Raw genomic sequence first — 26,074 nt, forward strand, 5'->3', positions numbered from 1 at the left:
CAACTCATACCTGTGTGTTTCAGCATCATACAGTATGATCATTTAATCACGTTTTGAACTCACCAAGAGAGCTTCAAAGAAAAAGTACCACCTCCATCTACAGATATTCCAAGCTGAAATCCTCAAACAGCTCCGAAGCTCACACTGGAACAACTACCGAAAGAGGAAAGAAACAAAGGTTTCTTTCTCATTTGGAGAACAGCATTCTATCTTGAACCTCATGTTGTTCAAGAAATACATCAGACAGACCTTCAAGATGGTCACTGTAATACATTCACCTTTTCTGTAGGGTCACACAGAATATTTTGCCTCTTTACCTTATTTTTGCTGGTATGGAGACTCTATGCCATGTGACATTGCTATTCAGAACCACAGTGCATGTGCTCTGACCGTAAATATAGAACTGACAATACTGGTTTTACCCAATTGCTTGCTCTTAGCAATGTTTACCATCTCCAGAAGACCAGGACAAAGTGCTGAGGCTTGCCAAGGAAGGACACATGCAAGGTGTGCAGGAAAACTGAGTTAGCCTCACACAAAGCTTTTTGCAGTGCTGAAAAGAGGTTCAGCTGGATATAGTGGTAAAATGCTCTCACCCTGTGGAGCCCTTCACATCTACAGTTTCCAGCCTTGCCCTGTTGGAGGACTTTGAAACACAAAAAATTATTGATATCTGTAAGGAAATGCCTCCTTGGCATGGTTACCCCCTGACTTGTTGCCTTTGCTGATGCTATGTTTTGATTTTAAAGTGTGCTGAGGCCTGCTAACCAAGCCCCAGCACCAGTGTTCTTTCCCTAACCTGTACTTTTGTTTTCACAATTGGCACACCCTGCCATCCAGGTAAGTCCCTTGGAACTGGTACCCCTGGTACCAAGGGCCCTGATGCCAGGGAAGGTCTCAAAGGGCTGCAGCATATCTTATGCCACCCTGGGGACCCCTCACTCAGCACAGACACACTGCTTCCCAGCTTGTGTGTGCTGGTGAGGACAAAACAAGTAAGTCGACATGGCACTCCCCTCAGGGTGCCATGCCAACCTCACACTGCCTATGCAGTATAGATAAGTCACCCCTCTAGCAGGCCTTACAGCCCTAAGACAGGGTGCACTATACCATAGGTGAGGGCACTAGTGCATGAGCACTGTGCCCCTACAGTGTCTAAGCAAAACCTTAGCCATTGTAAGTGCAGGGTAGCCATAAGAGTATATGGTCTGGGAGTCTGTCAAACACGAACTCCACAGCACCATAATGGCTACACTGAAAACTGTGAAGTTTGGTATCAAACTTCTCAGCACAATAAATGCACACTGATGCCAGTGTACATTTTATTGTGAAATACACCCCAGAGGGCACCTTAGAGGTGCCCCCTGAAACCTTAACCAACTACCCGTGTAGGCTGACTGGTTTTAGCAGCCTGCCACACTCGAGGCATGTTGCTGGCCACATGGGGAGAGTGCCTTTGTCACTCTGTGGCCAGTAACAAAGTCTGCACTGGGTGGAAATGCTATCACCTCCCCAAGCAGGAGCTGTAACACCTGGCGGTGAGCCTCAAAGGCTCACCCCCTTTGTTCCAGCACCACAGGGCACTCCAGCTAGTGGAGTTGCCCGCCCCCTCCGGCCACGGCCCCACTTTTGGCGGCAAGGCCGGAGGAATTAATGAGAAAAACAAGGAGGAGTCACTGGCCAGTCAGGACAGCCCCTAAGGTGTCCTGAGCTGAAGTGGCTCTAACTTTTAGAAATCCTCCATCTTGCAGATGGAGGATTCCCCCAATAGGGATAGGAATGTGACCCCCTCCCCTTGGGAGGAGGCACAAAGAGGGTGTACCCACCCTCAGGGCTAGTAGCCATTGGCTACTAACCCCCCAGACCTAAACACGCCCTTAAATTTAGTATTCAAGGGCTCCCCTGAACCTAAGAATTTAGATTCCTGCAACTTACAGAAGAAGAGGACTGCTGAGCTGAAAAACCCTGCAGAGAAGAAAAAGACACCAACTGCTTTGGCCCCAGACCTACCGGCCTGTCTCCCTCCTTCACAAGAAACCTGCTCTAGCGACGCTTTCCCTGGGACCAGCGACCTCTGAATCCTCAGAGGACTGCCCTGCTTCCAAGAGACCAAGAAACTCCTGAGAAAAGCGGCCCTGTTCAACAAAGACTGCAACTTTGTATCCAGAGGAGCAGATTTAAAGACCCCTGCAATCCCCGCAAGAAGCGTGAGACTTGCAACCCTGCACCCGGCGACCCCGACTCGACTGGTGGAGAACCAACACCTCAGAGAGGACCCTCCGGCGACTCCTAGACCGTGAGTAACCAAAGTTGTCCCCCCTGAGCCCCCACAGAGACGCCTGCAGAGGGAATCCCGAGGCTCCCCCTGACCGCGACTGCCTGACTCTGAAATCCTGATGCCTGGAAAAGACCCTGCACCCGCAGCCCCCAGGACCTGAAGGATCGGAACTCCAGTGCAGGAGTGACCCCCAGGATGCCCTCTCCCTTGCCCAGGTGGTGGCTACCCCAAGGAGCCCCCCCCTTGCCTGCCTGCACCGCTGAAAAGACCCCTTGGTCTCCCATTGAAACCCATTACAAACCTGACGCTTGTTTGCACACTGCACCCGGCCGCCCTCGCGCTGCTGAGGGTGTACTTTCTGTGTGGACTTGTGTCCCCCCGGTGCCCTACAAAACCCCCCTGGTCTGCCCTCCGAAGACGCGGGTACTTACCTGCTGGCTGACTGGAACCGGGGCACCCCCTTCTCCATTGAAGCCTATGTGTTTTGGGCACAACTTTGAACTCTGCACCTGACCGGCCCTGAGCTGCTGGTGTCGTGACTTTGGGGTTGCTCTGAACCCCCAACGGTGGGCTACCTTGGACCCCAATTTGAACCCCGTAGGTGGTTTACTTACCTGCAAGAACTAACATTACTTTACCTCCCCCAGGAACTGTGAAAATTGCACTGTGTCCACTTTTAAAACAGCTAAATGTGTTTTATGCAAAAAGTATATATGCTATTGTGATTATTCAAAGTTCCTAGAGTACTTACCTGCAATACCTTTCAAATGAGATATTACATGTAGAATCTGAACCTGTGGTTCTTAAAATAAACTAAGACAAGATATTTTTCTATAACAAAAACCTATTGGCCTGGAATTGTTTCTGAGTGTGTGTTCCTCATTTATTACCTGTGTGTATGTACAACAAATGCTTAACACTACTCCTTTGATAAGCCTACTGCTCGACCACACTACCACAAAATAGAGCATTAGTATTATCTCTTTTTGCCACTATCTTACCTCTAAGGGGAACCCCTGGACTCTGTGCATACTATTCCTTACTTTGAAATAGTGCATACAGAGCCAACTTCCTACAATATCCATAGGTAAAACTTTAACCCAGGCTGAGGTGGCAAATTTATCCAACCAGCAGAGCAACCTCCAAGGCTGCAAAATCGTTTATCCAATTCAAACCTTAGGCACAAAAATAATTGGCTTCAATGGGAGAATGACAACAATAAATCAGACTTCAATGGACCTGCACGAGTCAGAGCTTTCAGACCTTGCCCTGTTGTGTAAACTAGGGCTCAGGCCTAGTTCTATAAGGTGTGGCTTTCCTACCTTTGGGTGCCTGAACTTAGTTCAATGCACCAACACTTGAGAGTGAAAGTCTAGGTTGTTGTAGCCTCACACAGCCCCACTTGACATACTTGCTGGTGTGGTGTCTGTGTTTTCTGGATTACTAACAGTCCCCTAAGGCAGTGGTTCCCAACCTTTTGATTTCTGTGGACCCCCACTTTAATATTAATGGAACCCAGGGACCCCCACTGAATCATTACTGGAAGCTGGGGACCTAATTTGCCAATATTTTTAAATTTTCTAGGCTTTCGCGGACCCGCTGAGAAGGCTTTGCGGACCCCAGGGGTCCCCGGACCACAGGTTGGGAACCACTGCCCTAAGGGAATCAGGGATGCAGTGGTAATTCAAACGCAATTACTTTCATTCAATCAATTAATCAATCAATCTGGATTTATAAAGCTCGGCTAATCACCAGACAGGGTATCCAGGTGCATGCAGGTCCCGGAGAAAACAGTGAAAACGAGGGAAAAGCAAGGAGAAAGCAGACAAAAAACGAGGGAAAAGAAAGGAGAAAGCAGTAAAAATGAGGGAAAAGCAAGGAGAAGGCACTCAAGGATCTGGCACACAAAAAAGGAGAAAGCAGTTAAAACGAGGACACAGCAAGGAGAGGGCACCCAAAAAACAGTGCGAAAAGCAAGGAGGAGCACTTAAAAAAACAGGGGGAATGCAAGGAGTAGACAGAAGCAAGAGCGATGCAGCTCCTGTCTTCTCCTTACATTTCCCCCGGGCACACAAAAAAGCAGTGGGGGGGGGGAAACAAGGGGGAAGCAAGGAGAAAGCAGTGAGAAGGGTGGAAAGCAAGGAGAAAGCAGTGAAAACAAGGGAAAAGCAAGGAGAAGAGACACAAACGAGGAAAAAGCAAGGAGAAGACAGTGAAAATGAGAGAAATGCAAGGAGAAGGCAGACTAAAAAAGGGGAAAAAGAAAGAAGAAAGAAGTGAAAAGTAGGGAAAAACAGGGAGAAGGCACACAAAATGGGGGGAAGCAAGGAGAAAGCAGTGAAAACAAGGGAAATCAAGGAAAAGGCACTAAAACTAGGGAAAAGCAAGGAAAAATCTGTGAAAATGAGGGAAAAGGAGAAGACACTGAAAAAAGGGGGAAGAGCAAGGAGAGAGCAATGAGAACAAGGGAAAAGGCACCAGAACACAAAACTGGGGGGGAAAGCAAGGAGAAAGCACTAAAAAACAGGGAAAATGGAAAGAAAGACAGGAGCAAGAGTGATGCAGCTCCTGCTCCTGACTTCTACTTGCATGACACCCGGGCACCCAAAAACAGGGAAAACAGCAAGGAGGAAGCAGTGAGAATGAGGGAAAGCAAGGAGAAGGCACTTAAAAAACAGGGGAAATGCAAGGAGTAGACAGAAGCAAGAGCGATTCAGCTCCTGGCTCTTGTCTTCTCCTTACATTCTGTAGGAGGCTGGACTGGCTTGTAGTGAGTACCAAGGGGTACTTGCACCTTGCACCAGGCCCAGTTATCCCTTATTAGTGTATAGGGTGTCTAGCAGCTTAGGCTGATAGATAATGGTAGCTTAGCAGAGCAGCTTAGGCTGAACTAGGAGACGTGTGAAGCTACTACAGTACCACAAGTGTCACTTGCACAATATCATAAGAAAACACAATACACAGTTATACTAAAAATAAAGGTACTTTATTTTTATGACAATATGCCAAAGTATCTTAACGAGTGTACCCTCAGTGAGAGGATAGGAAATATACACAAGATATATATACACAATAGCAAAAATATGCAGTATAGTCTTAGAAAACAGTGCAAACAATGTATAGTTACAATAGGATGCAATGGGGAAACATAGGGATAGGGGCAACACAAACCATATACTCTAAAAGTGGAATGCGAACCACGAATGGACCCCAAACCTATGTGACCTTGTAGAGGGTCGCTGGGACTATTAGAAAATAGTGAGAGTTAGAAAAATAACCCTCCCCAAGACCCTGAAAAGTGAGTGCAAAGTGCAATAAAGTTCCCCTAAGGACAAAGAAGTCGTGTTAGAGGAATAATGCAGGAAAGACACAAACCAACAATGCAACAACGCTGGATTTCCAATCTGGGGTACCTGTGGAACAAGGGGACCAAGTCCAAAAGTCACAAGCAAGTCGGAGATGGGCAGATGCCCAGGAAATGCCAGCTGCGGGTGCAAAGAAGCTTCTACTGGACAGAAGAAGCTGCGGTTTCTGCAGGAACGCAAAGGGCTAGAGACTTCCCCTTTGGAGGACGGATCCCTCTCGCCTTGTAGAGTCGTGCAGAAGTGTTTTCCCGCCGAAAGAACGCCAACAAGCCTTGCTAGCTGCAATTCGTGAGGTTAGCGTTTTTGGACGCTGCTGTGGCCCAGGAGGGACCAGGAGGTCGCAAGTTGGACCAGGAGGTAGAGGGGACGTCGAGCAAGACAAGGAGCCCTCTTAGCAGCAGGTAGCACCCGGAGAAGTGCCAGAAACAGGCACTACGAGGATGCGTGAAACGGTGCACACCCGAAGTTACACAAAGGAGTCCCACGTCGCCGGAGACCAACTTAGAAAGTCGTGCAATGCAGGTTAGAGTGCCGTGGACCCAGGCTGTACTGTGCACAAAGGATTTCCGCCGGAAGTGCACGGAGGCCGGAGTAGCTGCAAAAGTCACGGTTCCCAGCAATGCAGTCTAGCGAGGTGAGGCAAGGACTTACCTCCACCAAACTTGGACTGAAGAGTCACTGGACTGTGGGGGCCACTTGGACAGAGTTGCTGGATTCGAGGGACCTCGCTCGTCGTGCTGAGAGGAGACCCAAGGGACGGGTAATGCAGCTTTTTGGTGCCTGCGGTTGCAGGGGGAAGATTCCGTCGACCCACAGGAGATTTCTTCGGAGCTTCTAGTGCAGAGAGGAGGCAGACTACCCCCACAGCATGCACCACCAGGAAAACAGTCGAGAAGGCGGCAGGATCAGCGTTACAGAGTTGCAGTAGTCGTCTTTGCTACTATTTTGCAGGTTTGCAGGCTTCCAGCGCGGTCAGCAGTCGATTCCTTGGCAGAAGGTGAAGAGAGAGATGCAGAGGAACTCGGATGAGCTCTTGCATTCGTTATCTAAAGTTTCCCCAGAGACAGAGACCCTAAATAGCCAGAAAAGAGGGTTTGGCTACCTAGGAGAGAGGATAGGCTAGCAAAACCTGAAGGAGCCTATCAGAAGGAGTCTCTGACGTCACCTGGTGGCACTGGCCACTCAGAGCAGTCCAGTGTGCCAGCAGCACCTCTGTTTCCAAGATGGCAGAGGTCTGGAGCACACTGGAGGAGCTCTGGACACCTCCCAGGGGAGGTGCAGGTCAGGGGAGTGGTCACTCCCCTTTCCTTTGTCCAGTTTCGCGCCAGAGCAGGGCTAAGGGGTCCCCTGAACCGGTGTAGACTGGCTTATGCAGAATTGGGCACATCTGTGCCCAAGAAAGCATTTCCAGAGGCTGGGGGAGGCTACTCCTCCCCTGCCTTCACACCATTTTCCAAAGGGAGAGGGTGTAACACCCTCTCTCAGAGGAAGTCCTTTGTTCTGCCATCCTGGGACAAGCCTGGCTTGACCCCAGGGGGGCAGAAACCTGTCTGAGGGGTTGGCAGCAGCTGCAGTGAAACCCCAGGAAAGGCAGTTTGGCAGTACCAGGGTCTGTGCTACAGACCACTGGGATCATGGGATTGTGCCAACTATGCCAGGATGGTATAGAGGGGGCAATTCCATGATCATAGACATGTTACATGGCCATATTCGGAGTTACAATTGTGAAGCTACATATAGGTAGTGACCTATATGTAGTGCACGCGTGTAATGGTGTCCCCACACTCACAAAGTTCGGGGAATTGGGCCTGAACAATGTGGGGGCACCTTGGCTAGTGCCAGGGTGCCCTCACACTAAGTAACTTTGCACCTAACCTTTACCAGGTAAAGGTTAGACATATAGGTGACTTATAAGTTACTTAAGTGCAGTGTAAAATGGCTGTGAAATAACGTGGACGTTATTTCACTCAGGCTGCAGTGGCAGGCCTGTGTAAGAATTGTCAGAGCTCCCTATGGGTGGCAAAAGAAATGCTGCAGCCCATAGGGATCTCCTGGAACCCTAATACCCTGGGTACCTCAGTACCATATACTAGGGGATTATAAGGGTGTTCCAGTAAGCCAATGTAAATTGGTAAAATTGGTCACTAGCCTGTTAGTGACAATTTGAAAGAAATGAGAGAGCATAACCACTGAGGTTCTGGTTAGCAGAGCCTCAGTGAGACAGTTAGGCATCACACAGGGAACACATACCTATAGGTCACAAACTTATGAGCACTGGGGTCCTGACTAGCAGGGTCCCAGTGACACATAACAAACATACTGAAAACATAGGGTTTTCACTATGAGCACCGGGCCCTGGCTGGCAGGATCCCAGTGAGACAGTGAAAACACCCTGACATACACTCACAAACAGGCCTAAAGTGGGGGTAACAAGGCTAGAAAGAGGCTACTTTCTCACACATTCCCCCCAGGCACCCAAAGAACAGGGGGGGTGGGACAAGGAGAAAGCAGTGCGAAGGGGTGGGAAAGCAAGGACAAAGCAGTGAAAACAAGGGAAAAGCAAGGAGAAGGCACACAAAATGAGAAAAAAGCAAGGAGAAAGCAGTGAAAATGAGAGACAAACAAGGAGAGGGCACACCGTAAAAGGGGAAAAGCAAGAAGAAAGAGGTGAAAACTAGGGAAAAGCAGGGAGAAGGCACACAAAATGGGGGAAAAGCAAGGGGAAAGCAGTGAAAATTAGGGAAATGCATGGAGCAGGCACTCAAAAAAAGGGGGACAGAGCAATGAGAATAAGGGAAAAGCAAGGCACAGGCACACAAAAACAGGGGGAAAAAGCAAGGAGAAAGCAGTGAGAATGAGGGAAAAGCAAAGAGATGGCACACAAAAAATAGGGAAAATCCAAGGAGATGACATGATCAAGAGCGATGCAGCTTCTGCTCCTGTCTTCTCCTTACATGTCCACCGGGCACCCAAAAATGGAAAGAAACGCAAGGAGAAAGCAGTAGAAGGATGGAAAAGCAAGGAGAAAGCACTCAAAAACTGGGGGAAGAGCAAGGAGATGCCAGGAGCAAGAGCGATACAGCAGTCCACAGAGAGCTGGACATTTAGAATGGCACACACAAGTATTGCACTAAGAAAAATACTATTTAAAAAAAATATATATTTCCACTGTCATATCCTGTTGCTTAGTACATGAATATTAACCACATAGAATATAATTAGAACAACACTAATGCATGTCACTAACAGCGAGAACGGTATGAAAATTCTGACATGATTGGAATGTTCCTAGCAGACTAACACTCTAAATACTACTTCTATGTGCTACACTATGAGAGCATGGACTAGCTAACCTGCTTCTACAGTTTCTTGGGATTCAGCGCATTGCACACATGTTTACAGCAAAGCCACTGTGATTATCAAATTTCAGTCGAGAGAGTGTTCCCTCGAAAGGAAAACACACATCAAATAAGCTCAGCTCCTCTCTGGACCAACTCAATTCGGCAATTCATGGGGTTTATATAGAATTGACCACTGACTTTTACCCTGCATTAAAGGACTCTTCACTTGGCCTAAGACGTAGGCAGCGTGAGCCAGTATGAACTAGACTTAACAATTTTATAAGAATTAAACAAAAATAAATGTATGCCACTAATTGTTATTTGTCACCAATTCACATTTATTAGAAAGTTCATCTAGCAACCTAGGCCTTGATTACGAGTGGGCATGAATGGGGTGAGATATTTATGGCACCACTTGATGTCCGTAATGACACTCCTAAAATGAAAATTAGATAGAAAGACAGATGCGTAAAGCATCTAATTTCACATGTATCACCATTGTTATGCATGTTTCCACTCTGCATGTGCTTTAATAGATTTGGATTAAGAACAAAACAAGAATTTGACAGGGAATCACAATTTAATTCAATGGCCACCTCATTATCAGGAGAAGAGAAAAGGGATAGGTGGCCCGCTTGAAATTATCTCGGCTATCGGTGTTTACTCTGGGCTGCTTCCAAGTCTATGTTTTCCCATCATGCCTACTCAGACCAGATCCAGGCATATTCCAGTCAGCCTTGGTTCTGCTCTAATAGGGAACAGTGAAGTCAAACTGTCAGGCAAGGTCAATTCTGAACTGGGAAACAAGAAATCCCACACAGTTTTCAGCCCAACTGCACGTATATAGTAGAACGCAGATTCGAGTGGCACAGTGACCACAAGTCACACGTCTGAGCATATCTGTTGCACTGAGGAACACAAAAAAGTGATGGATGGAATGCCTGAATTAAAACCAACCACTGCTGTTTACTTGGGGCCTCATCCCAATCCATAGTTTTTTGCCCTAAAAACATCTCAGACTGGACCCAGTTATGTGCATATGCGCCTTGGTCCGGCTTGAATAGCAACAGTCCAGCCCGAACTACTAGACCAAGTCCATTCTAAATCCAAAGTCAAACAACCCGAAATCAGTGTTTAAATTAATTAATTACCCCTTTCCAAGAGTTTACCATGCATGTTTGCACCGACTAACATGATATTTTAAGACGAAAAATGAACTCAATAATGTAACACTATTCCACTACTTTTATTTTTAACCCAGATCTATTAAAGCACTTAAGAGAAAATGAAAACTTTCTTTCAAACCTAACTTGTAAAATTCCTGTGTAAATCACCATATCAATACAAACTGTCATAGTAAATAATAGTCAAAATACAATTAAAGAACGGCTCGATTCATGATGTGTGTCTACTGGAAACCAAACATCTTATCAAGGATTAAACTTCGCAATAAACATTAAAGCAAGCATAAGCAAACTCCAGAACTACACAATATTCACATCACAGTAGAAAGCAAATTATTTTGGGTGTGTAGTTAAAGAACTATTCGATTATGAACACCGGTAAAGACAGGTTTTTGTTCAGAAGAACGAGTTACTTACCTTCGGTAGCGACTTTTCTGGTGGATACATTAGCTACCTGTGGATTCCTCACCTAATGAATACTCCCATGGCGCCAGCATTCGACGGAAATCTTCTTACTAGTCTCTGCACGTCGACGAGGACGTCACTCTAGCCCACGCGACGCCGTCTGACGTCATACAGGCAATAAGAGGTCCTCGACGACGTGCGGACGTCAGTACCAATCATTTTTTACGTGCATGAGAACAACCAGGCAATGCAATGAAAGAGCAAGGCAACATCCCATTATATTGTAAAAATACACAACATTGCATGAATAACTGTAAATCTTTTATATATATATATATATATATATATATATAACTCTCTCTTTTAAAATATATACACACCAAGTATATACACAAAGATATATACATATATACATATATATAAATATATTATATACACATCTATTGCACCCTCAAAGACCAAGAGGAGCGTACTCAAGGATTACTTGGTAAGACCAGAAAGGCAACGGGGAGGCGGGTGGGACCGTGAGGAATCCACAGGTAGCTAATGTATCCACCAGAAAAGTCGCTACCGAAGGTAAGTAACTCGTTCTTCTGATGGATACAACTACCTGTGGATTCCTCACCTAATGAATAGAGTCCCAAAGCAGTACCACGCCCGGCGGTGGGTGCCTAAATGGTCAAACCAAGAAATCCTGCAGCACTGACCGTGCAAAATGGCCGTCCCTTCTAACCTCAGAATCCAAACAGTAATGTTTTGCAAAAGTGTGAAGGGACGACCAAGTTGCGGCCTTGCAGATGTCGACCACAGGAACACCTCTGGCCAAGGCCGAAGTGGCCGACTTAGCTCTGGTGGAATGAGCTCTAATGCCCTCAGGAGGATCCTTCTTTGCCAAGGAGTAACATATTTTAATGCAAAGAACAACCCATCTGGATAGTGTTCTCTTGTGGACTGCCTTTCCTCTCCTCTTGCCCACGTATCCAATAAACAGCTGATCCTCCAGCCTGAAATCCTTTGTTCTATCAATAAAGAAGCTCAACGCTCTCTTTGGGTCCAGACGGTGCAGTCTTTCTTCCTCTTTGGAAGGATGAGGCGGAGGATAGAACGTGGACAAAGTAATTGCCTGAGCCAAATGGAAGGGTGAAACAACCTTCGGGAGGAAAGCAGCCTTGGTCCTCAACACCACCTTATCCCCATAAAAAGTTGTATAAGGGGGCTTTACTGATAAGGCCTGCAACTCACTCACTCTCCTTGCTGATGTTATAGCTATCAGGAAGACTGTTTTTAAAACCAAATACCTTAAGGGGCAAGAATGCATAGGTTCAAAAGGGGACCCCATAAGGAAAGTCAGGACCAAGGACAAATCCCATTGCGGCATAACGAATGGCTTTGGAGGATATTTATTTAGAAGACCTTTCAAGAATCTGATAACAATAGGGGATTTAAATAAAGATGGTTGGTCTGGAAGACATATGAAGGCTGACAAGGCCGATAAATAACCCTTAATGGTAGCCACTGCACAACCTTTCTGCGCTAGAGACAGAGCAAAAGACAAAACGTCCGATAGATGAGCATGCAAAGGATCAATCTGCCTCTCTCCACACCACGCAACAAATTTAGACCATCTATTAGCGTAGATAGATTTAGTGGAGTGTCGCCTGGCCGCTAATATAACATCCACTACCTCAGGCGGGAGAGAGAAGGAACTCAGGTTGCCCCGTTCAATCTCCAGGCATGTAGGTGCAGACTCTGGAGGTTGGGGTGTAGAACCTGCCCCTGCGACTGTGAGAGGAGGTCTGCCCTGAAAGGGAGACGGAGCGGCGGGCACATTGAGAGTTGGAGAAGGTCGGAATACCATACCCTCCTTGGCCAATCCGGAGCTATTAGGATGACTAGAGCCCGGTCCTGGCGAATCTTCCTCAATACTCGAGGAATCAAGGGTATGGGAGGAAACGCGTAAAGCAACTGGCCGCACCAGGTTATTTGAAACGCGTCCCCCAACGCTCCCTGCATCGGATACTGAAGGCTGCAGAACAACGGACAATGCGCGTTCTCTCGAGTGGCGAACAGATTTACCCGAGGAAACCCCCACCTCTGGAAGATTCAACGGACTTGATCTGGATGGAGACGCCACTCGTGGTCTGCCGAGAAGTGGCGACTGAGACTGTCCGCACGCACGTTCAAAACTCCGGCCAGATGGTTTGCTATCAAGCAAATCTGATGGTCCTTTGCCCAGGACCATAGTCGAAGAGCTTCTCTGCAGAGAAGGTACGACCCCACTCCTCCCTGCTTGTTTATGTACCACATCGTGGTAGTATTGTCCGTTAGGACCTGTACCGACTGACCACGAAGGGAAGGGAGGAAGGCCTTGAGAGCCAGACGTACAGCCCGTAACTCTAACAGATTGATGTGAAACATCTGTTCCTCTGGAGACCAAAGACCTTTGATCTCCAGATCCCCCAGATGAGCTCCCCACCCTAGAGTGGAAGCATCCGTTATGACTGTGACCACTGGTGGCGACTGCTGGAACGGCTTTCCTTGTGAAAGATTGTTGCTTGCAATCCACCACTTCAAATCCACAGCAGCATCTCTGGAGATCTGGACAGTACCCTCTAGATCCCCTTTGTGTTGAGACCACTGCCTTCGGAGGCACCACTGAAGAGCCCTCATGTGCCAGCGAGCATGCGTGACCAACAGAATGCAGGAGGCAAAAAGACCGAGCAGACGAAGGACCTTGAGGACTGGAACTACCGCTCCATTTTGAAACATTGGAACCAAATCCTGAATATCTTGAATCCGCTGAGGCGGAGGAAAGGCCCGACCCAATGTTGTATCCAGTACTGCCCCTATGAACAGGAGGCGCTGAGAGGGCTCTAGGTGAGATTTGGGCTCGTTCACCGAAAAACCCAGGTCGAACAACAACTGGGTTGTTGACTGCAGATGATGCGACACAAGCTCTGGGGACTTGGCTTTGATCAACCAGTCGTCCAAGTAAGGGAATACTGCTATCCCCTTCCTTCTGAGTTCTGCCGCAACCACCGACATCACCTTCGTGAAGACTCGAGGTGCTGAAGTAAGACCAAACGGAAGGACCGCAAACTGATAGTGTTGCGATCCCACCACAAACCGGAGATACTTCCTGTGTGACTTGAGTATCGGGATATGAAAGTAAGCATCCTGCAAGTCGACAGACACCATCCAGTCTTCCATGTTCAACGCCAAAAGCACCTGTGCTAGGGTCAGCATCTTGAACTTTTCCTGCTTGAGGAACCAATTCAAGATCCTCAGGTCCAGAATTGGTCTCAAACGACCATCCTTCTTGGGAATCAGGAAATACCTTGAGTAACATCCTGGACCTCTTTCCTGCTCCAGGACCAACTCCACCGCGCCCTTTGAAAGGAGGACTTGCACCTCCTGTTCTAGCAACAGGAGGTGTTCTTCTGAACAATAAGAAGGGCGGGGCGGGATGAGGGGCGGGAACTCCCGAAAGGGAAGGGTGTAGCCTTTTCCCACAACACTGAGAACCCAAGTGTCCGATGTAACAGTCTTCCATTTGGTGAGAAAATGCTGTAATCTTCCCCCTACAGGAGAGGAGTGAGTGGGAAATGGTGGAAGCCTAAGGCTGCTTCCCCTGCTGCACCCCGCCAGAGGATGAGGAAGAGGCAGAGTGCTGCTGAGAGGCTCCTCTGGTGCGGACCCTACCTCTCCCCCTGAAAGATCTATAGGGATGGGAAGAAGCAGGTTGCTGATATCTCCCCCGAAAGGAAGAGGAGGAAGAGCCACGCCCAAATCCACGAAACCTCCTGAAGAATCTGGAAGAGGCCGTGGAAGAAGGAGCTTGGAGCCCTAACGACTTAGCCGTGGCCCTGCTTTCCTTAAAGCGTTCCAAGGCCGAATCAGCCTTAGCTCCAAACAGTTTGTCCCCATCAAACGGGAGATCCAACAATGTGGACTGTACATCTGCAGAAAAGCCAGAGTTACGGAGCCAGGCCTGTCTCCTTGCCACCACAGTTGTGCCCATTGCCCTGGCTACCGAGTCGGTGGTATCCAGTCCCGTCTGGATAATTTGGGTCGCAGCAGCCTGGGCATTTGAGACAAGATCCAAAAGACCCTGGGGAAGCTCTGTAAACGAAGAGGAAATGTCATCCATCAGAGCATGAATATACCTCCCCAGGATACAGGTTGCATTGGTGGCTTTTAACGCCAGACTGCAGGACGAAAAAATCTTCTTCGACTGCGCCTCTAGCTTCTTTGAATCTCTGTCCCCAGGCACCGTCGGAAAAGAACCAGGCGCTGACTTGGACGAACAGGAGGCCTGCACCACCAAGCTCTCCGGCGTAGGGTGCCTAGATAGGAAACCAGGGTCAGTTGGAGCCGCCCGATACCTCCTGGCCACGGCTCTGTGAACTGCTGGGGAAGATGCCGGCCTCTTCCACACCTCTAACACCGGATCCAGCAGAGCGTCATTAAATGGCAACAGAGGCTCCGCCGCGGCTGAGGCCGGATGTAGCACCTCTGTTAAAAGGTTTTGTTTTGCCTCCACCACCGGCAAAGGCAGGTCCAAAAAACTAGCTGCCTTCCGTACCACTGCATGAAAGGAAGCAGCCTCCTCAGTATATTCCCCCGGGGACGAAAGGTCCCACTCAGGGGAAGTGTCCAGCCCACTGGCCGACTCCAGTCCACGCAGCCCATCACCCGAGTCCTCTAGCTCTCCTTCCTCTAGGGCTCGTTGGTACTCCTGCTCTTCTAATACACGGAGAGCACGTCTCCTTGAATGAAGTCGTTGCTCAATACGCGGAGTCGACAATGCCTCCGCCGAAGTCGAAGATCGGCGCCGATCTTCAGAAGCCACCGACGCCGCGTCCGGCGCCACAGGTAACTTCGGCGCCGACGAAAGAGCAGCTGAAGCAGATGGACCCACCGGAGTCACAGGCCGAAATCCCGACGTCGACGGGATGGAAATCCCCGGGGCCAATCCTTCTGAAGCCACCGGAGCGGCCACCGGCGCAGACACTGGCGCCGAGCCCACGTTCCCAAACGGGAGAAAGGGCATAAAGGGTGCCGGCCGAAGAGACGCAGGATCACCCAAAGAAAAGGCCAAAGGCCCAGCCGGAGCACCCCCTGGAGCCATCTGTTGGAAGATGGCATACATCGCATTCAAGAATGCGGAACTATCGGCTCCAGGGGTGGGAAAAGCCGGATACTGAGGTGCCTGTCTCGGAGGCGACCCCGACTCCGGCCTCGGCGTCTGCGCCGGAGAAAACACTTGAGGCTCCAATACCTCAATCACCGACGCCTGTCCAGGTGAAGTTGGAGACGCCGGAGAGGGCAACGGCGTCGAAGGATGCGGCGTAACCGTGGGACTGATCTCCCATGTCCTTCGGCGCCGATCCGAAGACCTGGAACGAGTCTCCTTTGAATGACGCCGAGATTCTCTACGGCGCCGGGAGTCTCGATGACGCCGATGTCTTGGGGAAGAAGACTTCTTGTGATGTTTCTCCTTTGATTTTGCCATAAAAAGCTTCGCCTCACGTTCCTTGAGGGCCTTTGGATTCATGTGCTGGCATGAATCACAAGTCGAGACGTCGTGGTCGGAGCTCAAACACCAAAGGCAATCGGAATGAGGATCCGTCACCGACATCTTGCCTCCACACTCACGACAAGGCTTAAATCCAGACTTTCTCTGCGACATTATTACCACAGCGAAAGACTACGCAGCAAGATATACACTGTAACCGCAAAAGTAACAGTTGCTCCCTCGAAGATAACCGTTTCGAATGCACGGAAAAAAGGGAACTGACGTCCGCACGTCGTCGAGGACCTCTTATTGCCTGTATGACGTCAGACGGCGTCGCGTGGGCTAGAGTGACGTCCTCGTCGACGTGCAGAGACTAGTAAGAAGATTTCCGTCGAATGCTGGCGCCATGGGAGTATTCATTAGGTGAGGAATCCACAGGTAGTTGTATCCATCAGAAGTTTCCAATCATAAAGCTTTTTGCAAAGAGTGTTAGAGCACTGAAAGTTAGACCTTTACCTGTAGGATCCTTTGTCATCAGTGTAAACAGTGATAAGTGGTGAAGAGGCTCCTTTCTCGCTGATTAGTATCTCCACACCCTCAAGGTCCGGGTGGATCTGTCCTTCCAGGAACAGGCCAGCCTTGCCGTGAATCTCAATCAGCTTCCCTGGGCAGCTGTCTAACAAGTTAAAGAAGGGAAAGAGTTTTGGACTTCTACACAGTTTTCACAGCACTTGTTTACTTTTAAAGTATTTTTAAATTGTGTTTTTATGGGCCAATTCATGTTACCTCCTATTAAAGTGGCCCAACATTTCAAATATTTGAAAGAACAAGCAATGGCAAGGCAATTATGTCTTACCTATTGTGTTTGCCAATGCTGGTCTCCCCAAACCTCCTTCACATTCCCACCTACACCCTCACTCTCACTGATGACAGCCATTATGTATGCATATGGAGTCGTGGCAATGACAATGGACGGATTTTTTTTCAGCAAAAGAAAAATAAATTCAAAATTCTCACTGTACCATCTTGAATGGTTTTTCAAGTAATATGAAGGGGAATAGTTAGTTACCTGTAACTTTAGCTCTCCTCAAGGCGAGGAGCCCACGGTCGAGATCACACAGTACTTTTTACAAATAATATATACAATACACTCTTTCTGAAAAAAACATATTATTTTTAACAGACAATGGGGCTAATTACAACTTTGGAGGAGGTGTTAATCTGTCCCAAATGTGACGGATATACCACTAGCCGTATTACGAGTTCCATAGGATATAATAGACTCGCAATACGGCTGGTGGTATATCCGTCACATTTGGGACGGATTAACACCTTCCTCCAAAGTTGTAATCAGGCCCAATGTGTTTTTGACAGTCTATTACAAGCTACAATGGCCAATTTTCTTTTTTTTTTCCTTCAAAAAGTAAGTTCATTTAAAACAATCTAAAAGTCATTTATTTCCAGTGGGTGACAAGGAAGCTCCTTCACAAGATGTTTGAAAGGAAGAATGAGGGGAACATGATGCTGCCTGGAAGGCAGGGAAAACGTTTGCTGCACCTTTAAAGAAGCACATACCACCAGTATCCCATCATGTCCTGGGCATATGAAACAGTTCACCTTCAACAAGAATCATGGTATACGGATACATTGCTTAACTAGTTCTTTTCCAGGGGAATTCTTATCACAGTCATAAGTCCTGAATACATGGAAGTCTGCAATGGCTTTAGACAGAAAGCTAGGCTGAGTTCACTTACTCCTTATGGGAAGCTGCCTATTGAACTTCACTTACCCTACACACTGAGGAAATGGCTCCTAAAAAGGCTGTTTTTTTTTTCAAAATGAGATGTTGTAAAGTAGTGTTATCCATAGGTTTAAAAGGATGAAAAGTTAATTTTGAAAGTACCACATTATGTTCCCACAGAGGAGAAGGCCTTGTTAACTGTGGGCAGCCTCTCTTAATCCCTTCTCCCATTTTGAAAAAATGTTGTAAATATCTTTTTCTATAAACAATAATGGCTGCAAGATGTACTTTATTGAAGACAACTATTTTCACCAAATAAATAAGATATGGTAGTATTGCTTCTTTGTGGCATCTGGTTAGGTTGGTATTCTTCAGAATACATCAAACGATCTTGATCACACTAGAGCGGCCATGTAATTGGGGGTTTACTGAATTTATGCATCGATCACAACATCCACACAAGAGACTACTGTGCAGGCCAGATGCTCTATTCAGTTTTTAGAATCTTCACCCCAGCCTTCGATCTTTAAACATGGCAGCTTGGCTCCTGATCTCTTGCAACATGGACATTTAAATTTTCCACAAAACTGCGTGAACGGGCAGCAAGTTGGCCTTGTAGTACAGCTTCCAGTTCTTGTAAGTGAAGGTGGTACTGTGTTTGATGTATCTGAAGAATATTAACTCAATTCTTTAGTAGTAAATAACAATATGATGAAGGATAATATTTCAGAATCTGGTTTGGGAGGCACACGGTTTATAGAACTACACTGTTAAACTGGACATCTGTTCTAATGCCAAGAATCTAAACAGAAGTGTATCATGAATGTGTATAGAGTCCATGACTGCAATCAGATTTATAGAAAATGTATGTGCGTACCAAGTACTGTGCTAGAAACTTTATCAATATAGCATAAACCCACCGCTGGTTGTAAGGCAATAGGAAACTGTTTCATAAAAGAAAAATGCAATATGTACACTAACCAACTAGAGTCACATGACACAGAAGGCCCACAAGCCACACAAATTGGTTTTGTTGCCTATATTTATTTTAATTTTATATAGTGTTGACCAGGGTCAGAAGGTGTCAAAGTGCTTCACATTTGAAAGAAAACAAAATGAACTTTTATGTTACAAACAAAACTGAAACATTTAGTAAATGACGTCTTCAGGAACAAAGATGAGTTCTCAAATAACAAGAGGCATATTCCAGAGCTAAACAAACACTCCAGAGTGCATTCATAGAGAATTATAGCCTGCTGTCAAGAATTACAACCATTGTTAAAGGCACTATCCCTGAGCTACAATGCTTAGCTGCAAGAAACAGCATATAACAAGGAAGGGCTTTAACAAACGGTAAATCCTGAGACAGAAGAGATATAATACTATTCCAATATTCGACTCACTGAGGATGTTCAGAATTAGAAGGAGAAAACCTACACCAGCTATTATAGGCCCTGATCCACCACTGTCTTCAAAGGAGCTACACACATTCCAAAAAATAACATATGCAGATAGTAAATATACATTTTTATAAAATAAATTATTTGTCTGGCTATTTCACAAGAAAGGAATGCAGATTAATTGGAAAAATCCCAAATTAGGTAAGCTTGAGAAATTCTTATTTTCCACATGATCCTAGTCACTAGAGAATGATGACAGGGAAAGGAAAGGTAGGAATCTACAGAGATCAAGTTTCTCTCATCCAGAACTTCACACTGTTCCTATCTTGGAAAGGTAATGTAGACACATCTGTAGTTTTCCTAGAGGTAAACAAGACTATCTCTGAATAACCTGATACTGAAGAGCTTTGCCAGTGATACTTCCTACTGATACACACTTACCTAGCCAGAAGAACTCCTAACTCAGTACCTATCTCCACAATTGAAGTAACTGTATGAAGGGATCACAAACACACATTCTTGGAATAAATGCAAGGCGGTAATAATACATTTATATTCATCAAGATCAGATGAACTTTTCAGAAACGTAACCACAAGGAAGAATCAATGAACGTTCTAATGTGATAAGAAGGTGGTGGGAAAGACACAGTAGGATATACAAACGGACCACCTGGTGCTACTCCGGTTGCATCTGTCTTGCAACAATCAGCAAACTCTAGTCCTTTGAAGATTTGAAAGGAGAAGGCAAGTAAATCTGGGTCCTAGTATTGTAGTATCATAAAGCTTTGTTGCTATCCAAGTTATGTCAAGCTACCTGTGTTGGCAGTAGAGGATTCAGGAAGGAAACAGAAACCGACTGGCTGCATCTATGAAAATAATGTTACATCTTTAGCAACAGTGGAGAAACAGTGGATAATGTTTACTGACATCTGCCAGAAGTCAAAGCTATCATAAAAGCTTTTCAAATCAGGTACCCTACATTAACTCTATGCCTGAGCTCAAACATTGGTCACGTGAATTTTGACCACATTTCATTCGGATCAGTTTCTAGAGCTAGTTTCAGTCCGTGAAGGGAGCTTCTCTTCAGCTTTTTGAAAATTAATCAAGTATTGAAAGCTTGAAAAAGGCTTTAACAGGACAGAAAAAGAGACCCATCTTAGGAAGATGTAGCTGCCATTAACCCATACACCTAATATAAAGGTTTTTCAATTAAAATCGTAGTTGCACTCTGATGATTTCTAGCTTCTCCAAAAGATACCCATAGCCTGGACCTTCAGGAGTATGGTTGTTTCATTACGAGAATACTATATCATAGCTAAGTAGCAATCCTCTCATCCAGGAAAAAAGATCCAGTCTTTGTAGAGGTGGATTCTATTGTTTCTGTGACAGACAAGGAAAGTAACTAAGCTACAATAACCCGGCTCATGTCGAAGGAATAGTGTTATAGCTGTGGCTTCACACACCCAGTCTGCTCTATCCTGTGCTACTGGTGAGGAAAAAACATGTACAGAAAAATCCTTCACAAAAAAAGCCTCGCTGCCAAAAATTAGGATTTTCGATTTTTCTTTTTTTGCTGAAAAAAATCCCCAAAAAAGAGTGCCCCATCACGTTTACAGGTCTTCCTGGGCTTCCAAACTTCCAACTTACAGAGAACGACTTAACTCATCAGGGCAACTGTTAGACCTGACAGCCTTAGGGTAGTCACCCCTAACTTTTTGCCTGCCTTCCTCCACTTTTTGGACACTGTTTTTGCTGGTTTATAGACTCTGCGCACTTTACCACTGCTAACCAGTGCTAAAGTGCATATGCTCTCTCCCTTAAAACATGGTAACCTTGAATCATACCTGATTGGACTATTAATTTACTTATAAGTCCCTAGTAAGGTGCACTTTATGTGCATAGGGCTGGTAAATTAAATGCTACTAGTGGGCCTGCAGCACTGGTTGTGCCACCCACTTAAGAAGCCCCTTTTTCTTGTCTCAGGCCTGCCATTGCAAGGCCTGTGTGTGCAGTTTCACTGCCACCTCGACTTGGCATTTAAAAGTACTTGCCAAGCCTAGAACTCCCCTTTTTCTATATATAAGTCACCCTTAATGTGTGCCCTAGGTAACCCCTAGGGCAGGGTGCTGTGTAGGTAAAAGGCAGGACATGTACCTGTGTAGTTATATGTCCTGGTAGTGTAAAACTCCTAAATTCGTTTTCACACTACTGTGAGGCCTGCTCCCTTCATAGGCTAACATTAGGGCTGCCCTCATACACTGTTGAAGTGGCAGCTGCTGATCTGAAAGGAGCAGGAAGGTCATATTTAGTATGGCCAGAATGGTAATACAAAGTCCTACTGACTGGTGAAGTCGGATTTAATATTACTATTCTAGAAATGCCACTTTTAGAAAGTGAGCATTTCTTTGCACTTAAATCCTTCTGTGCCTTACAATCCACTTGGTTGACAGCTCCTTGTGCATTCACTCAGACACACCCTAAACACAGGGTACTCCGCCTCACTTGCATACATCTGCATTTTGAATGGGTCTTCCTGGGCTGGGAGGGTGGAGGGCCTGCTCTCACACAAAGGACTTCCACACCCCCTACTGGGACCCTGGCAGACAGGATTAAACTGAAAGGGGACCTGGTGCACTTCTTAGCCACTCTTTGAAGTCTCCCCCACTTCAAAGGCACATTTGGGTATAAAACAGGGCCTCTGCCCTACCTCATCAGACACTTGCTGGAGAAGACACCTGAACCAGAAACTACATCCTGCCAAGAAGAACTGCCTGGCTGCTCAAAGGACTCACCTGTCTGCTTTCTACAAAGGACTGCTGCCTTGCTGTTGCCCTGCTGCCTTGTTGAACTCTTGTCTGGCTGTGAAAGTGTTCTCCAAGGGCTTGGATAGAGCTTGGCTCCTGTTCCCTGAAGTCTCAGGACCAAAAAGACTTCTCTCTTTTACTTGGACGCTCCGTGCGCTGAAAATTTCAAGGCACCGCTGGTTCCGCGGCGAGAAAAACGCCGCACACCGACGCTGATCAACGCGACGCTCTTGGGACGATCGAAAATCCGACGCACGGCCTCGCAAGGACAACGCCGCCCGACCTCTAGAGGAGAAATCGACGCGACGCCCGCCGTGAGATCGTAATTTCAACGCGCAGCCCCGCAGATCGACATCCAGAGGACAAATCGACGCGACGCCTGCCGTGAGATCGTAATTTCAACGCGCAGCCCCGCAGATCGACATCCAGAGGAGAAATCGACGCGACGCCTGCCGTGAGATCGTAATTTTGACGCGCAGCCCCGCAGACCGACGCGCAGCCGGAGAACAAGCAGGAAAATCCACGCACAGACCCGGGACATCTGGTAATCCCCGCGATCCACAGAAAGAGACTGTCCGAGCGCCGGAAAACGACGCCGACTTCCCCGCGTGGAAAATAACGACGCAAGTCCGTGTGTGCTGGGGAGAAATCGACGCACACCCCCTTTTTCCACGCACCTCTTCTCTTGTGGCCATCTGAGGAGATTTTTCCACTCCCAACCAGGTACTTGTGCTTAAAAGAGACTTTGTTTACATTCTAAAGACTTAAGACACTTTATATCACTGTACTGTGATATTTCTACAATTTTCCATTGCAACTTTATTCTTTTTGACCTACAATTATCCTGATAAATATTATATATTTTTCTAAACACTGTGTGGTGTATTTTTGTGGTGCTATATGGTGGTATTGTATGATTTATTGCACAAATACTTTACACATTGCCTTCTAAGTTAAGCCGGACTGCTCGTGCCAAGCTACCAGAGGGTGGGCACAGGATAATCTTGGATAGTGTGTGACTTACCCTGACTAGAGTGAGGGCTTTTGCTTGGACAGAGGGTAACCTGACTGCCAACCAAAAACCCCATTTCTAACATTGGTGATCAGCGGTGAGGATAGGACTTGTATTTGTGCAGTGACATACAGTAGCTAAGTATTTCACTACCTACCCACAGTTGAAGGTCAACTTGGTTTTTATCTCTTTTTGAAAACCCGATTCTTTTCCTGACAATTTTCAAATACTAAATCCTCACTCAACATGTCTCTGACTGGGTCTCAGACAGGGGACTTTGACCTAGTCCAGTTGGATGCATATACGGTCAAACAACTAAGAGGATTCTGCAGGGCATTGAGGGTACCCACCCAAGGGGCCTCCAGAAAGGAGGACTTTCAAGTTGCGCTGAGGGCCTGGGCAGAAGCCCATTTAGAGGATGATGAGGAAGAGGAGCCAGAACATGGTCCCTCAGAGGAATTTTCACTATCGGTAGATGGTGTTACCACTGCAATTGTGCACCCTTCCAGACCAGGGAGCAGTGTCTCCATGCAAAGCCTGACCGCAGAGGAAAGGAGAGAGGAAAGGGAGTTCCAATTGCAAATGGCAAAACTGAAAATTGAGGCTCAACAGGAGGAGAGGAGGGCAGAGAGAGAAGCCAAACAAGCTGAGGCTGAAAGAGCAGCCAAACAGATTGAAGCTGAAAGAACAGCCAAACAAATTCAAGCAGAAGCTGAGAGGGCAGCCAAACAAGTGGAAGCTGAAAGAGCAGCCAAGCAAGTGGAAGCTGAAAGAGCTTTGGCTGAAAAGAAACTATTGTTGGCTCATGAACTGAGTCTCAAGGAGCTGGAGATCAAGGCAAGACAGTCTGAATCCAGCAATAATGGTGGCAGCATACAGACAGGACCTGCTGGAGAAAAGAAGGTTCGTATACCCAAAAATGTGGTGCCCAGTTTTGTGGTGGGAGATGACATAGATAAATGGTTAGCTGCTTATGAAGTTGCACTAAGGGCTCATGAGGTTCCTGAAGGGCAATGGGGGGTAGCTATGTGGGGTTATGTGCCGCCATTGGGGAGGGACACACTTCTCACATTGGATCCACCGGATCAAAACACATACCCACTTCAGAAAGCCACTTTACTTGCCAAGTTTGGGCTGACCCCTGAGGGATACCGTCAGAGGTTCAGGGACAGCACCAAACAAACCACACAAACATGGGTAGATTTCTTTGATTTCTCCAGTAAGGCACTGAATGGATGGGTGCGGGGCAACAAAGTAGCAGATTATAAAGGTTTATATGACTTGATTCTGAGAGAGCATATGCTTAATGTTACTTATACAGATTTGCGACAGCACCTAGTGGATAGTAAGCTGACTGATCCCAGGAAGCTTGCTGAGGAGGCGGACCTCTGGGTTAGCACCAGAGTGTCCAAAAAGGTACCTGGGGGGGGGACTCCCACAAAGGTGGTCAGGGTTCCCAACAGAAGAAAGAGGGGGGAGATAAACTTACAGATAAAGAACTATCTAAAGGCCCCCAAAAGAATTCCCAGGGAGGGGGTGGCAACCCTTCCTTTTCCAAATTTGGGAAAAAGCCAGGGACATTTGACAAGTCAGGGAAATCTAGCCCCAAATGCATGGAGTGTTACCAGTATGGTCACTACAAAGGCGATCCACAGTGCCCCAAGAGGGCACCGTCCACTACCGGACAGGCACCTGGGTTGACTAGTGTAGCACTCGGGGGGGGAGATGGACCCAACTAGCTTTGGGGAGCAGGTAGAGATTTCCCTAGTGTCCCTGGGAGAAGGAGAAATGGTGCCCAAGGCCCACATGCCCAGAAATACTTCCAAGTACCGGCAGTGGGTCACCATTGATGGGCAGAGGGTGGAGGCTCTGCGTGACACAGGAGCCAGTATGACTACTATCAAGAGTCAGCTGGTGTCAACAGCGCAGATAGTACCTAATACATTCCACCAGGTCAGAGTCGCTGACAATCGTGAGAGTCACCTACCGGTGGCTCTGGTTCCCTTTGAGTGGGGGGGGGTCTCTGGTACTCTGAAAGTAGCTGTGAGTCCTGCCATGCCTGTAGATTGTCTGTTAGGCAATGACCTTGAGCACACTGCTTGGAAAGAAGTGGAGCTCAGGTCTCACCTGGAGATGTTAGGGTTACCTGAGTGGGTCTGCATGACCACACGGTCCATGGCTGAACGAGAGGGAAGTCAAGGGCATCTGGAGCCTGGAACGATGGCCCAGAGAGCTGCCAGGAGGAGGGACCAGGGGTGCGGGAAACCGGCCCCAGCTGTTCCCACAGTGGCTGACGGGGCTCCTGAGGAGGAGGCTCCCGAGCCAACTGGGGAAGACATTGCCGCCCTAGGTGACTTACCTGAGCTTGCTGGCTGGCAAGTTGAGGGTGGACCCACCAGGGAGGAATTCTGCAAGGCGCAGAAAGAATGTCCCACTCTGGAAGGTTTGAGGAAACAAGCCTCAAACCAGGCAGCAGGCGACGCCTCTGGCGATCACCACCTATATTGGGAGAATGACCTCCTCTACAGTGAGCCTAAGGTTCCGGGCTTTGGGGCAGCACGTATGCTGGTGGTCCCCCAATGTTACCGAACCTTCCTACTGGGTCTGGCTCACGACATTCCCCTGGCAGGACATTTGGGGCAGGGCAAGACCTTTAACAGGCTTGTCACCCACTTTTATTGGCCCAAAATGAGGACACACTCAGACAAGTTCTGCAGATCCTGTCCTACCTGCCAGGCCAGTGGTAAAGCAGGAAAAAGGGTTAAAACCCCCCTAATTCCACTTCCTGTCGTTGGCACCCCCTTTGAAAGGGTGGGCATCGACATTGTTGGTCCCTTGGACCCCAAAACTGCCTTAGGCAACAGGTTCATCCTGGTTTTGGTGGACCATGCCACCCGTTACCCAGAGGCAATCCCTCTGAGGACAGTAACTGCACAGGTGGTCAGAACCCTGATGGGGATATTTACCCGTGTGGGATTCCCCAAGGAAATAGTGTCTGACAGAGGCACTAACTTCATGTCTGCATA

General features: G+C 47.3%; 1 protein-coding gene across 1 annotated transcript in view; it reads right to left on the reverse strand.

Annotated features, from left to right (window-relative positions):
* LOC138261343 (BOS complex subunit NOMO1-like) overlaps positions 1-26,074 on the reverse strand; it is a 369,916-nt gene that overhangs the window by 119,480 nt on the left and 224,362 nt on the right. Inside the window, exon 21 of the mRNA XM_069210191.1 lies at positions 16,608-16,767. Within this exon, the coding sequence (XP_069066292.1) occupies positions 16,608-16,767 (160 nt within the window). The remainder of the gene's footprint in view (positions 1-16,607; positions 16,768-26,074) is intronic.

Source organism: Pleurodeles waltl, chromosome 10 (genome assembly GCF_031143425.1).
Source record: "Pleurodeles waltl isolate 20211129_DDA chromosome 10, aPleWal1.hap1.20221129, whole genome shotgun sequence".
NCBI lineage: Eukaryota > Metazoa > Chordata > Amphibia > Caudata > Salamandridae > Pleurodeles > Pleurodeles waltl.